This window comes from Bombyx mandarina, chromosome 11 (genome assembly GCF_030267445.1).
Source record: "Bombyx mandarina strain Sakado chromosome 11, ASM3026744v2".
In the NCBI taxonomy this organism is placed as follows: domain Eukaryota; kingdom Metazoa; phylum Arthropoda; class Insecta; order Lepidoptera; family Bombycidae; genus Bombyx; species Bombyx mandarina.
In genome coordinates this window covers 19,064,426-19,078,855 of record NC_143218.1, presented here as the reverse complement: position 1 = coordinate 19,078,855, position 14,430 = coordinate 19,064,426, and the positions used below count along the sequence as shown (strand labels likewise).

The following is a 14,430-nucleotide window of genomic DNA, read 5'->3' as shown; positions in this document are numbered from 1 at the left end:
TGTCAACGCCCAAGTTTGACACCCGTACAGCAAGCATGGAAGAATACACATATTAAATACTTTTCTCTTTTGTTTTATAGGCATGTCTTTATTTTTCATTACTTCGCTTAGCGACCAAAACCGTTTCCAGGTATTAGCAATTCTTCTTTCTATTTCCTTTTGCATGCAGTCTTCTTGAGATATAAGTTGTCCAAGATATATATATTCTTGTACATATTCTATTACCTCGTCATTTATTTTTATTTCTATATTTGTAGAATTTGACATTATTTTAGTTTTTGTTAAGTTCATTAACAGGCCTGCTTTAATACTTTCATTCGATAGCTGTTGCAACATGCTTTCCAGAGTTTTTGGGCAATCCGAAAACAAAATAATGTCGTCTGCAAAGCGAAGATGACTTAGATTTTCACCATTTATATTTAGTCCCTTTGTCCATTTTAGGTTCCTAAATATCATTTCAAGGACGGCTGAAAATAATTTTGGTGATATAGGGTCTCCTTGGCGTACACCTCTTTTAATAGGGAATTCGTCTCCTGTCGATTCTAGCTTCACTCGAGCAGTGCTTTTTGTGTAAATATTTTTAAGTATTCTAATGTATTTTGTTTCGACGCCTTGTGCTTCAAGTGCGTTCCAAATAAAACTGTGTTCTAATGTGTCGAATGCTTTGTTAAAGTCAATGAACCCCAGGTAGTAAGTTTTGTTATATTCTTTAAATTTTTGTAGTATCTGTCTCAAAGCGTGAATGTGATCTATAGTTGAAAAATGTCTACGGAATCCAGAATGTTCTTTGGGCTGATTTTCTTCAAGGGTATTTGTAATTCTAGAAAGTATAATTTTTGAAAAAACCTTGTAAATATTCGACATCAGGCTAATGGGCCTATAATTTCCTATGTCTCCTTTGTCGCCTTTTTTATGGAGCAATATAATTGTTGATTTAGTCCAATCATCGGGGATGTTTTCCGTGTTAAGTATTTCATTAAATATATCCGTAAGCTTTGGAGCAATCACTGGTAATGTAGTTTTTAGAAGCTCGTTTGTGATGAGATCTGCTCCAGGTGCTTTATCAAGTTTTTGTGTTTTAATTGCTTGCATTGTTTCAATAGTTAGTATTTTCGGTGTCTGCTCTGCATCTGTTGGTATGTTGTATTCTTTTTGAGTTTGTTCAAATCTTTGGCTTGTGTACAAATGGCGGTAATAATCCGTAGCAATCTTTAGTATATCGAATCTGTTACCTGTCGTTATACCATCCTTCTTCTTCATCCTTGGTATCCACTCTTTCTTGTGGTTTAGTTCCTTCCTTGCCTTTTTTATTCCTCCTGTTCTTTCTATAAATTTTTCTATTGTAGATAGTCTTTTTGTTTTCCTTTCTTTTCTAAGTTGTTCACTTATCTTTTTGCTTATTTCTGTAATTTTTTGGCGGATTTCTTTACTTTTCTTCTGTTGTATAAGTTCTTTACGTTCTTGCAGCAAATGTTTAGTTATGAGTGATATTTCTTTCTTATTGTTTGTGTTGGTTTTTCTTGTTACAGTTTTTAGTTGGTTGATTAGTCCGTTGTATTTTTCTTCAGTTGATGTAAGTTCTTTTTTCCCATGTCTGTCTTTCTTTAGTGATGTTTGGAGGTTTTCAAGAAGTAAATCTGTATTGCCTGTATATTCAATAGTGGTACACTTATTGTGAAATTTTCTTAGTTTCTTGGGACGTCTTCCTGTCAGTGTTACCCGAACCATTCTATGGTCTGTGTTGAAATTCAGATTGTTTATTATAGTTATGTTTTGGAAAAGTATTTGATTGTTAGATAAAATGTAGTCGATTTCGTTCTTATAAAGCCCACTAGGCGAGATCCACGTCCATTTTTTCTGCGGTTTTTTTTTATAAAAGCTATTCAGAATGCTTAATTTGTTTTCAGTTGCAAAGTTTACTAATCTTGTGCCGTTTTTACTTCTGAAGCCAAATCCATATCTTCCTATGATGTATTCTTCTCCATTTTTCTGTGTTCCTATCTGACCATTGAAGTCGCCCATGACAATTTTATTTTTGTGAGCGCTTTCCATAGTACTTTGAAGATCATTATAGAAGTTTTCTATTTTTATTACATCTTCCTTTTTGTCCGATTCAGTTGGAGAATATGCCTGAATAATCGACCATTCTTCATTTTTTCCTTTTACAGATAGTTTGATATTAAGGATTGCAATACGTTCTGAGATTCCTCTGAGCTCTTCTATATTGTCTGCAAGATTTTTCCTGACCATGAATCCAACTCCATATAGTCCAGGCGTCTCGCCTATATAGTGCAATATGTAGTTTCCTCGATCTTGTATGCCCTCACCAAACCGTCTCATTTCACTAATCCCAATAATATCCCATTTTATTTCTTTTACTGCCAGTTCAAATTCTTTAAGTTTTTCTGATGTTCTTAGTGATCGACAGTTGATGGTTGCTATGTGAATATGTTTTGCCTTTATTTCTCTTCTCTTTTCCGTATCTATGATATTCATATCTGAGTGGTTTGAGGTATTTTTATCCATCTTTAGAGGGTCTTGGTCATTTTCCCCCACGAGGACCAGTCGGCTTGGGGGAGAGTGTTTTATATTTGTTAATTTGTTTTTTTGGTTCAGTGTTTGTTTTAGTTTCCGTTCGCCGATAACTGATTGCTATTTTTTATCTGTTAGGTAGGTTGTAAGGGAGTTGGACCGATTCCTCATCAAGTCAAATGCATTCGCTCGGTTGTTCCTCGAAAAGGAGGCAGTTTGTTGTTTCTTTGGCTGTACATTAGTTAGCGGAGAAACTGAAAGTTCCCTTTTTCTATTTTCCTTGGCTTTTGTACCTTCCTTGACTATGAGTTTATCGAATTTTAAGTAGGCGATATTCCCTTTGTTTCGTTCTTCTATCAGTTGTGGTAATAATGCCTTCCTCTTTTCTAGAATTTCTTTAGAGAAGTCCTCCGCGACAAATAGTTCCTTAGATTTTTTTCTATTTTTCAAAACTTCGTTCTTTTTCCATCCATAAGTGAAGGACAAAAGTACAGGTCTCGGTTTGTCGCCTTTGTTTAGTTTTCCAATGCGATAGATTTTATTTATATCGTAATCCTCTAAGACTAAATTTAATTCCTTTTGGAATTTATTTTTCGCATTTTCTATAAGTTCTCTTGTAGATTTTTCCCCTTCTTTCAAACCATATAATATAATGTTGTTGCCTTTCTTGTCTCTTTCTAAAAACTCTATCTTCTTTTCCAAGTTTTCAACTTTAAATATTAACTTTTTGTTTTCCTCTAAGACGAGTTTTAGTTTTTCGTCTATTCTATCCATTATTGTATTGGATATAGAAACGGCTTGGTTCTGCATTTCGATTTTCATTTTTTCAAAAAGAAGTTGAAATTGTTCATCCATTTTTCTGCGTATGATAGAACGTAATTTAGTAGTAATTGGTAGGGATTAGGATATTCACAATGGCAGCACTAAACTTTACTGGTAGCCGTCAATGTCAGTTGTCACGTCACTTTGTTTGACAGATCAATAGTGCCAACATTGTAATCGAATGAATTTCTTGAGATCAAATTCCAACCTCAAAATTACTTCGGTTTTCTTCTCAAAATGATGTGAATTCCAGTATTTAGACCGCGAAGATGACTTCCAACACTCTGTGTCACTTAGTTTAACACTTAGAAACGATGTGATTGTGAAAAATTAGGTTCTTAATATTTAATTTTGTGGTTATTTTCGGAGCAACCATACTATGATGTTTACGAGACCAGCACCGGAAACGGACTATCACACAACACAACACATATACTCTATGTTTATTGTCAAACTTTTGTTATTGTTGAAAGTCTGTGGACAAATTGAGAATGTTTGTTTTTGATTATTTTTGAATTGATTGTCTTTATTATTATTTGTCTATAGTGTAGTCTTGGCGAAATCTGTGATTATAGTGTTTCACAATAGAATCACAATAATGTCCAAACTTATAATTTCAATTAATTATATCGAATTTCGACTACAGAGGGACAACTAGTAGATACTAAAACATTATTAAAGTAAAACATTTATGCTATTTTAAAGACTCGATCGACACTTCAAAAATTCATTGACCCACGTTAAGGTACTGGTTGTAAATAGACTACATCGAAACGTTTTTGGCACGTTTGCGATTAATCGCGATAATGCAAATTGCTTGTCAGCGTCGGCGGCGTCGTCGCTTTGTTGCTCCGGCGTCGCGTCGCGGTCGCCTCTTCATCAATCACGACCGCGAAGTTACAACGTTCTGTGTAAATATTTTTTAAGCAGTTAATGGATTTTATGCTGAATAACTCATTAGATCCGAAGTTTGTTCGATGCGAAAATATTAAAAAAACAGTAAAAATAAGCACAGAACAAAGTTATTTTAACAAAATTACTCATCGTAATATAGAATTACAAAGTAGAGTATTAACAAAAAGCGCTGTTTTTAATTCAAATATAACTTTATCTTTTTTTTTTCTCTTACCTATGCTGATAGCCTTGAGCTATATCAGCGTTACCCTAGCGTGTAGGTGAGCTCACAGGGCTCAAACCGAAGGTGTTGCTAACACTGGCCCTAGCAAGAGCAGTGCTTCACAGAATCTACCACCGGATCGGAAACACGACCCACTGAGAAGATCCGGCGAGAAACTCAGTGGGCTCTGTCTATGGGTCAGTTTACCCGCGGAACCTTCATCGCAGGTGACGGGCTCTACGAGAAGGGACTTTATCGCGTAACACTTGAAGCTTTAAGTCGATATCTCAATTGTTTGACCCTCAAACCAGTAAGGCAGGTATATGTATAAATAATACCCTCCATCGTTCATAGTAGTGGCAGCAACCCTGACTTACACTCATTTTTGCTACGTATCATCAATGTGTACCAATTGAAAGACTAGTTGTTATATCAATCGCAGACCGAGTGTGATATCTGGATGGCTCCATTAATGCTTATGGAGTACCTACCTTATGTAAGTAGTAACATCATTTTATTAATGGAATATCAACAATAACGTAAGTGACAATCTACGCGACCGCTCCATTAGTCTCCATCTGTGGGCGTCATGCGAACAGCGTAGAGCAGGGGCTCCCAAACTTATTTTGTCTACTGCACACTTTGAGAATAAATTATTTTTTAGCACCCCCATTTTTTCATCTACTTAAAAACCAGTGAGAGACTTAGCAAGACAGCAGTTAGTGTCTAAGAATACACCTAGATGAAATTACAAATCACCTCCCAAGCCTCTACACAACGCCCCCATTTTTCTGGGTCTCTTACCGCTTCTCTTTAGGCCTGCAGCGCGGGCGTTATCGCCCACTTTGGGAAAGGCTGGCGTAGAGTATTACAGTACATCCGCATTCAATATAGAAGTATTTTCATATTAAAAAACAAAACTAAACCTAATATTTTTGCACTCAATTTTTTTTAATAACTTTCATTCCAAGGCTTTTCTTTTGAAAGAAGTAGCTGTGCGCCCCAAATGTAATTTAAAATTATATTTTTAAAAAAGTATCACGCTCAAAAACAAGAAATGGAATCGACAAATTTGATCTACTTTTTACCTTTCGTCTATCAGCAGCGCTAGAATACCAGTAACTGAACTCATATTTCTAACGGTATTGTTAAGTTCTCTATACCCTTTTTTTATTTAATGATGGATTATTGGTAGCCCGGAGGTCTCTCCAGTTTCACCAGGACAGGTGGCCGAGCAGAGGTTCAGCCAGGAGGGTTGGGTTTGTTGCCCAAGCTCCACCAAAGAAGACCTAACAATTCAAGGTCAGCTGTTTCACGAATGAATCTACTACCGGTTCGGAATCGCGACCCGCTGAGAGGATCCGCCGAGAAACTCAACGGGCTGATGCTTAGGTTAGGTTGCACGTCGAACTTTTTGTCGAGTTCCACGAATACGGTTACCGGGGTCCCTACTAATGTTAGAGCTAAAGGCGTCTAATGCAAGGGCTAGTCATACCCTACTAAGGATTCAAAGCAAAATAGTGATATCTTTTTACAGCAAAAGATGGGTGGGCGATTACGAAACCTATATCATGATCACAAGGTGAATACCGCATCCACATTCAGAGATGATGTTTGATTTTTATCCTCCTCCTCGCGTCGTCTACCTTATCACTGAAGATCGTAATGCCCCTGATAAAAGAGTAATTTCTCTTTGATTATGGTCTTCCATCTATATTCTAGGCGTCATTATGTAGCTTGGTGTTGATTTTTATAGCACAGTACTATGTACCTTCATTATGAAATTCATTCGCGAACCAAACTATATAATTGTCTATTCTATATTAACCAAGTGCTGTGACGTATTTACTTCGAGATCTAAGAGCGGAAAAATTTATTCGATTCGTAAACAAAATCGACGGTACAATAAACAAACAGATAATTCACCCTCTGCGGAGTTAGTCTATGTTTAGTGGCGCGCCGGCCTTTCACGACAAGATAAATGGTCAGCCAGCTAGATCCGGCTGCTCCCGTCGGATCAGATCTTACCTCATGCCCGCGGAATTAATTACAAAGGACCGCTGAATTAACGCCGCCGAGAATCTTACACAGGATTTACCCTGAAATTGACTGAAAGGAAATAATTATTGTGAGGACGATTCTATCTTCTGCAAGATCCGATTATACAGTGTGTAACAAAAGCCTACTTTGTAACATAAATGCTGCGAAATATTGTGAAAATTTCAAAAGAATGAAATAGGTATATCTATACTTAATATTATAAAGAAGAAAGTTTTATTTGTTTGTTTGTATTGAATAGGCTCCGAAACTACTGAACCGATTTAAAAAATTATTTTACTGTTTGGAAGCTACACTATTCCCGAGTGACATACGCTATTTATTATCTTTTTTGAAAAAAATAGGGATCCTTACTAAAACTCCAATAATGTAACCCAAGGTGTAAAAAAATTACCTAAAATATTCTTTACATCGCGTGCCCTGCGAAAACTATTGATGATAGAATAAAGTAATGTACTACTTTATAGAACACATTATTATTTACAAAAAGTGCCGCGACAGCATATGTCCAACTATTATAGTTATGCTATATCTATTATGCTATCGCTATTATTTTTTTTTTTTTTTTTTTTTTATTGCTTAGATGGGTGGACGAGCTCACAGCCCACCTGATGTTAAGTGGTTACTGGAGCCCATAGACATCCACAACGTAAATGCGCCACCCACCTTGAGATACAAGTTCTAAGGTCTCAAGTATAGTAACGACGGCTGCCCCACCCTTCAAACCGAAACGCATTACTGCTTCACGGCAGAAATAGGCAGGGTGGTGGTACCCACCCGCGCGGACTCACAAGAGGTCCTACCACCAGTAAAAATTATATTCATTTATTTAAAAAAATAAAAGAACGTCAAATATCGTTGAAATTTTTGTTGTGAAAGACCCGAGCGGAGCTGGAGCGGGCCGCTAGTAATAAATAAAAGTAAAGAAAACCGACTTCAAAAAAACTAAATGAAAATATCGTAAAAGAAGACAATTGCAATATGCAGTATTGGGGAAAACTTAAAAACCACTAACCAGTACGCTAATTTTGATAAAATTTACCACATGAGAAGCACCAGTTTCAAATTCTTTCTTTAATTTGTAACTGGTGCTTCTCATGTGGTGAATCATGAATATCGGTTCTACCTACAAACAACTTACAAAAAAGGTCTGAAATAACACACACAAAAAAAAATACAGTCGAATTAGAGCCTCCTCCTATTTTTAAAGTAGATTGAAAGATACGACTAACGCCCACAAGCAAAGAATCGCACCGTCAAATACTGATCGGTTCGTGGCTTTCCCCGAGCCAAGTGATCAATAGCGGTCAGGCCGCCTTAATTGCTTCAGAGCGCCGCTTCTGATTGTCCATGAATCAATTAATTACGCATTTAGGTGGTAGGACCTCTTGTGAGTCCGCGCGGGTAGGTACCACCACCCTGGCTATTTCTGCCGTGAAGCAGTAATGCGATTCGGGGCTTGAAGGGTGGGGCAGCCGTTGTAACTATACTGAGACCTTATAACTTTATCTCAAGGTGGGTGGCGCATTTACTTACGGATTACTTCATTGTTTTTCTTGCGTGGAATTAAAATATACCATTTTAGTATCAATTCGACGTCTCAATCCTGGACGTCTCTCTAGACGTTCTACCACCAGTTTATTAATAATTTATTATAAAATTTTATTATATTATTCAATCTACTCAAAATTCAAATAAAATTCCTCACCACTCTATTGAATAAATCCACTGGCGCACGAATATCTAAGCCATATAAAAAGACCCATGATAAAATACAATTTATTTAGTGTTTGTTTCAATATTTCGCAAACTTTTCCATTATTAATGAAGCTTAGCTGCGGGTTGAATGGAAAAATCAGTACAAAGCATTTTGCACAGGAGTTCGTAAATTAACAGAGAGGATAGAATTAGGATTAATATATGGATTCATTTAGATTTAGAGAATTAATTAGAAGGATTAATAGACAGGATTTAACCTGATGATATGGACGAGCTCACAGCCCACCTGGTGTTTAATGGTTAAGTAGCGCATAGACATTAACAACGTAAATGCGCCACCCACCTTGAGATATAAGTTCTAAGATCTCAAGTATAGTTACAACGGCTGCCCCACACTTCAAACCGAAACGCATTACTGCTTCACGGTAGAAATGGACAGGGTTGTGGTTCCTACCCGCGCGGACTCACAAGAGGTCCTACCTCCAGAAATTACGCAAATTAAAATTTGCGGGCTTGATTTTTATTACACGATGTTATTCCTTCACCGTGGAAGTTAATCGTGAACATTTGTTGAGTACGTATCTCATTAGAAAAATTGATACCCGCCTGGGATTCGAACACCGGTGCATCGCTCAACACGAATGCACCGGACGTCTTATCCTTTAGGCCACGACGACAATGTGATAGATACCGGCCGCGTAACCAAGTAACGTAACGTGACCCTGCACTCTGTTAGCTTATTCTCTCAGTGTCACGCTGTATGCATCCTGTAGAGATAAAAGTTTTTCAACAAAGCTTCAGTCTAGATAGTTCTTACAATATCTGAGGATTATCGATTTTTAATTAGGGCTCGGTGAAGAAACATCGCAAAAGTTACAGAAGATTTTTATGAAAAGACTTCCTGAAATTTTGTTATAATAAGCTTGAATACTTTTCAGGATTTGCTCTGAAACTGATTAATGACACTTTTCTTGAGTTTAGAACCTCTTTTTTTTCTATTCATCAATTTCAACTTGTAAAATTTAATGTGCATTGTTATTATGACATTATATGTTACATTATGCTGAATAATGTCTACTGCAGTGGTGGGAAGCTTAGTCAACCAAAAGAGCCAAAAAAATCTTTAGCATATGTTTATAATGCTTTGTGCTTAAAAAATGCTTACTACCACTTCGATAAAGCGGCACGACACGAGAACCCTCTCATCGTGGCCGCCGGTAACTACATTCCCGATCCTGCGGAAAGAATGGAAAGCAGTCGACGTCGCCCCAAACACGTCATTTCCCGATCCATCGTCATCGACATCGTAACGATCCACTAACGGTGCTTTTAGGTACCTCAACCACCGGTCATCGTTCTCGTCGAACCCGTCGCTTGCGACGAAGGGCTCGACGAGTAAATTAACCCTCAGACGCAGCCCACTGAATTTCCCACTTCTCAGTGGGTCGCGTTTCCGATCCGGTGGTAGATTCTGCGAAGCACGGCTCTTGCTAGGGTCCGTGTTAGCAACGTCGTCAGGTTTGAGCGTCCCGTGAGCTCACCTACTAGTTAAGTTTACGCTGATATAGCCTCTCAAGAATATCAGCTTAGGTAGGAAATAAAAAGCTTATTATAATACAAGGCGAGATAATAAGTAACATTCCCTGCCTGAACTAAACATATCGCGGAAGAGCCGTAGCCTAGTCGCGAGTTACTGACCACTGCTAACCTACCGTGATCCATCGTGAGCTCACTCGTGTTAAATTGGTCGATTGATATTGCCATTACATTTAAAATAATTATTAATAGTTCAGTTAACTTCTGATAAAGCTAAATATTTTTCAATTTCTTTTTTGAAAAAAAAAAGTTGTTCTTTTTTAGATGCAAAAGTTTCCAGAACACAAAACGTGGTGAAATATGTCGGATCCCTGGTTGTACGGTTACGCCATCTGTTGGCGGACAGCCGATACCCATACGGATGCCGCACATCCAACCCGAGACCTTCAGGCTCTTCATTCAATACGTTTACACTGGAAAGGTGAGTATTTAATGTTGTTACATTAAGTTTGCCATTATTGTATACAATTGAAGAAAAAGGATTTGAAAAAATTTACAACAGCACCCTCTGTTAACGGTTTTTTAAATTAAAATTAATGTGCCTGCCTATACAAAACTTGAACTTCCTCCTCCACAAATAGCTTCGATGTACTAAAATTCAGCGCTAATTTGAAAACATGTTAACTTAATAAATAAAAAGTGATGATCAAAAAGTATGTAGGTGAAATGGTTACATGAAAGTAAAGTCCCAAAAAATTTATTGTACACTGAAAATAAGCTGTGAAATAATATTACTATCATTTCGTTATTGTTTAATCATTAAAGTATTTCTTGTAATGATTTAAACATCGTAAAATGTTTTAAAAACCATTTTAGCTGCTTTTACAAGATTCAGGAGTGTTTGAAATGATGACGCTAGCAGCAGATCTTGGGGTAGAAGATTTGCGGTCTGCTTGCGAAGACCACGTCACTTCAACATTAAGCGTAGATAGTGCTTGTACTCTGTTGGCTGTTGCAATGGAAATACATGATAGACCAGGTAAATAATTTATAAGTTACTTAATTTCATCCAAGCCTTCAGTTGCGATGGTGGTGTAATGGTCAGCATAGTTGCCTTCCAAGCAGTTGATCCGGGTTCGATTCCCGGCCATCGCACACTTTTTGTTCTGTATTTAAAATTTTTGTTCTGTTATGTTGAACAACTCACATTCAACTACAAAGTAACTTAAAAACAACTATTTACACCGTCATACAACAAAAATGATTTGGAGTAGGTATTTCCTACACCTACGCCATGTTTAGCAAAAATTTTTTATCTATGGATTTCAATTTTTATTTATATAGTGAAGCCCTATTCCCAAATAATAGTCAATTTATATTTTTAGGCTCTAAAATCGACTAATTTGAATTTGTGGATGTGAAAGTCATTGGGTCTTAGTAAAGTGAGTTTAAAACCTCAATTCATTTTAGTGTATTTTTTTTATATTAAACAAAATTTATCTGATTAGTGGGGAAACAATAAAATGAGTCATTGCGGGAAGGTAGGCACATGTGAAACATTGATATTATTGTACAGGTGTAGATGCTTAAAAGGATAGTTTACGGCAGGAAATTCATGTGGCATAATGATAATTTAAATATTAGTATTAAGTCGTTTGCGCATGGCAGCGTGTAGCCACGCTGCACACGCTCCCGAATATAAAATAAAGGCTATTTTTAAATACTGACAGTATTCACTATAGTGCAGCGACGCGTCACCATGGCAGCAATCGGTTTTACGTGCAGCTACGTTTGACATAAAAAAAGAAATCGTTTGTTAAATCGATAATACGAAATAGAATCGTTAATGTAAACGTCACAAATACACAGTGGTCAGTTACTAGCATCACTAGGCGTAGCGTTTCTGACCATAGACAAAATATTGAAGTTTCTGACGGACGCGAAGCCGGGTTTGGCGGCGTTTATTTGTTTCTACCATAATTTTTCATTCCCGAAAGTCAATACAAACAAAAAATGGCTTATAAAGGCCCACCGAAAGTTCAGAAGGTGATGGTACAGCCCATCAACCTTATCTTCCGATACCTACAGAACCGGAGTCGTGTGCAAATTTGGCTATATGAAAACGTGAATCTGAGGATTGAAGGACACATCGTGGGTTTTGATGAATACATGAATATTGTTCTCGACGAAGCTGAAGAAGTCCATATGAAATCGAAAAACAGAAAACAAATAGGAAGAATAATGATGAAGGGAGACAACATAACACTCATACAGAACGTGAACCCCAGCGCGTCAGTGTGAAGTTAGGTTATAAATTTGCTAAAAGTGAAGTCATTCCTAGTAAATAACAGTTCTAATTACATATGTATCAGTGAAATAACTGTAACAGGATTACTGGTTTTCTCAATTTCTAATTAAATTTAAGATTTATTTCAGTGTTTTATTTACAGTTCTTAATCATACTAGAATGGTGGTTTTCTCACAACTTGTGTTTTTAAGGACTAACGCATCGATTAAGCTTAGACCTTTGTTTTATGATTTCCAAAATTTAAAAAGTTTTATCATAATTGTGTTGTTCAAGCCAATATATTTCACCTAAATGTCAAATGTAAAATATTTATATTTATTTACCTAAGTCCTAAGTATCTTCATTTGTGAATTAATATTTCTTAAAATGGCTGCCTAGTTGTTAAATTAATCATAAAATAGTTAAAGGACTGTTATAATATGTAGTAAAATTATATTAATCACTTATGTCATTACAATATGAAAGATAGAATTCAGCCACAAACTAAAAATAATACTTCTTAAGATACCTAGGTCTCTTGTCCAAAGATTAGTTGATTCATTGTTACTTTAGATAATTTTAATGTCGAATACAATATTATTCAAGAATGTTCTCTTGTAAAGACTTTCTCTAACAAGTTCAATATTATGTACTCCAGTTTTAAGGGAGGCTTAGCTCTTATAAATTTATTTAGCCAGCCAGTGGTTGACCCTGTGCTAATACCAGAAAACTGGTTTGTAAGGCACTTCAGTGGTAGACTTAAGTGGCCAGGTTTGGTGCTGAGACCTCTGAGCAGCCCTGAGCTGGTTTGAAAGACGAGAAGTTCCATTGGACTCATCATTGTTTAATGAAAGTAAATTATTCTGACAAAGGGCACCAGACACTTCATATGGAAATACCATTGTAATGATATGATGACTGATACACTGAAATCGCTCCGTATGGTATTGTTATACATAGAGTTCCAGTAAGAACACTCATGTGATGTAGTACATTACCTAGGAACATCTAACAATAGGACCTAGCTCGATAGGTATTATGATGAGGAAGAAAAAACCTTTACGCTCATACTGCACAACTACTATTTGGCAACATAGATACATGATAGCATGTTTTTATTCTGTGAAGGTGAAGGGAATATGTCCAAGGAAAGTAGGTACTCTGTTAGGGAAGTCGTAATATCTACTTGGATCACAGAGATGGATGGGCTTATAGTCCCACCACACCTTCAGAATAATTATAACAATAGATCATAAAATCAAGTAGAGACTTTTCATGTTACAAAAACGATTTATATTATGAGGTCCATATTTTCTAGTGAGCATGGTAAAACTACAGTTAATTTATATGGTTAACATCGATTTCCGCAAAAATCCACCAATCCCTAATTCTGTTCTTGTAGATGTCGCTACTTCTGCTGCTATTTATACTCTCACATAGATATGTGTAGTATTTAGTATCTCAATTCTCATTCTATTAAATCTCACTTAAATTATTATTTATTTCAGTATTTTGTTTTACAAACACAGTATTTTGTTGCATTACAAATTGTAAGTCGACCACAATAGTTAATATGTTCTTCTTTATGTTAGCATAGTTAATGAGCATAGCATGTCTTGATGAGATAAGACTGCATATTGCAGCTTTGTTTGTTACTACGTTGTTTTTATGGATCACTCAATTGTACAAGAAAACACTATCTATCTAGTGCTCTGACGTCGGAGACAGGAAAATAGCTCTTCTCTAGACAGTGAAGTAGGGAGATCTCATAATGCTGCACATTTTTATTGGAAATCAAGTGTTGTTATCTGAAGAGTACGATATTTGTCTGCGACCTCGCATACCAGGTCAGGTTGGTTGCAGAACCTGCCTAAGCAAGAAATATTCAAGAACACTTAATTCAATTACTATATTTTGATGACAAATTACCGAGATTAATGGGTGATGTTATAGCACTCGAAAAGATAATTGCAAAAACGCAAATAGCTGTGTTTAGAATAAACTAAAACAAAGCTTAGTTTAATTTAAACTTTATTGGGCAACCCTTGTGCGTTTTATCGCGTTTTCTTTTTGTATTTCTGTTTTAGAATGAGTTCGCGGCCCATCTTTTGTTAAGTGACTACCGATGCTCATAGACATCAACAACAATCGCCTCCTACATTGAGAGATGAGTTCAAGTCTCAGCTCTATAATGCAACGGATTTTCGCCCTTCGTTACTTATTCGCGGCAGAAATAGACAAAATGGTGGTAGTACCTACACGTGCAGGCTCACAAGACGTCCTACCATCAATAATTACGCATTTTTTTGTCGGTTTGATTTTCATTAAACTATTTATCATTCATCATCGTGGAAGTATA

At 36.5% G+C, this 14,430-nt stretch overlaps 2 protein-coding genes and 1 non-coding gene across 3 annotated transcripts in view; all 3 read left to right on the top strand.

Annotated features, from left to right (window-relative positions):
• Positions 1 to 14,430, top strand: part of LOC114243308 (serine-enriched protein) — a 36,465-nt gene that overhangs the window by 14,852 nt on the left and 7,183 nt on the right. The window contains exons 2-3 of the mRNA XM_028174751.2: positions 10,109 to 10,265; positions 10,661 to 10,823. Of these exons, the coding sequence (XP_028030552.2) occupies positions 10,109 to 10,265; positions 10,661 to 10,823 (320 nt within the window). The remainder of the gene's footprint in view (positions 1 to 10,108; positions 10,266 to 10,660; positions 10,824 to 14,430) is intronic.
• On the top strand, positions 10,868 to 10,939 carry TRNAG-UCC (transfer RNA glycine (anticodon UCC)). The gene has a single exon. It is a non-coding gene; the product is annotated as a tRNA-Gly (tRNA).
• On the top strand, positions 11,693 to 12,214 carry SmE (Small ribonucleoprotein particle protein SmE). The gene has a single exon (XM_028174752.2). It carries the CDS (start codon positions 11,798 to 11,800, stop codon positions 12,083 to 12,085), a length of 288 nt encoding a protein of 95 aa, XP_028030553.1. The 5' UTR covers positions 11,693 to 11,797; the 3' UTR covers positions 12,086 to 12,214.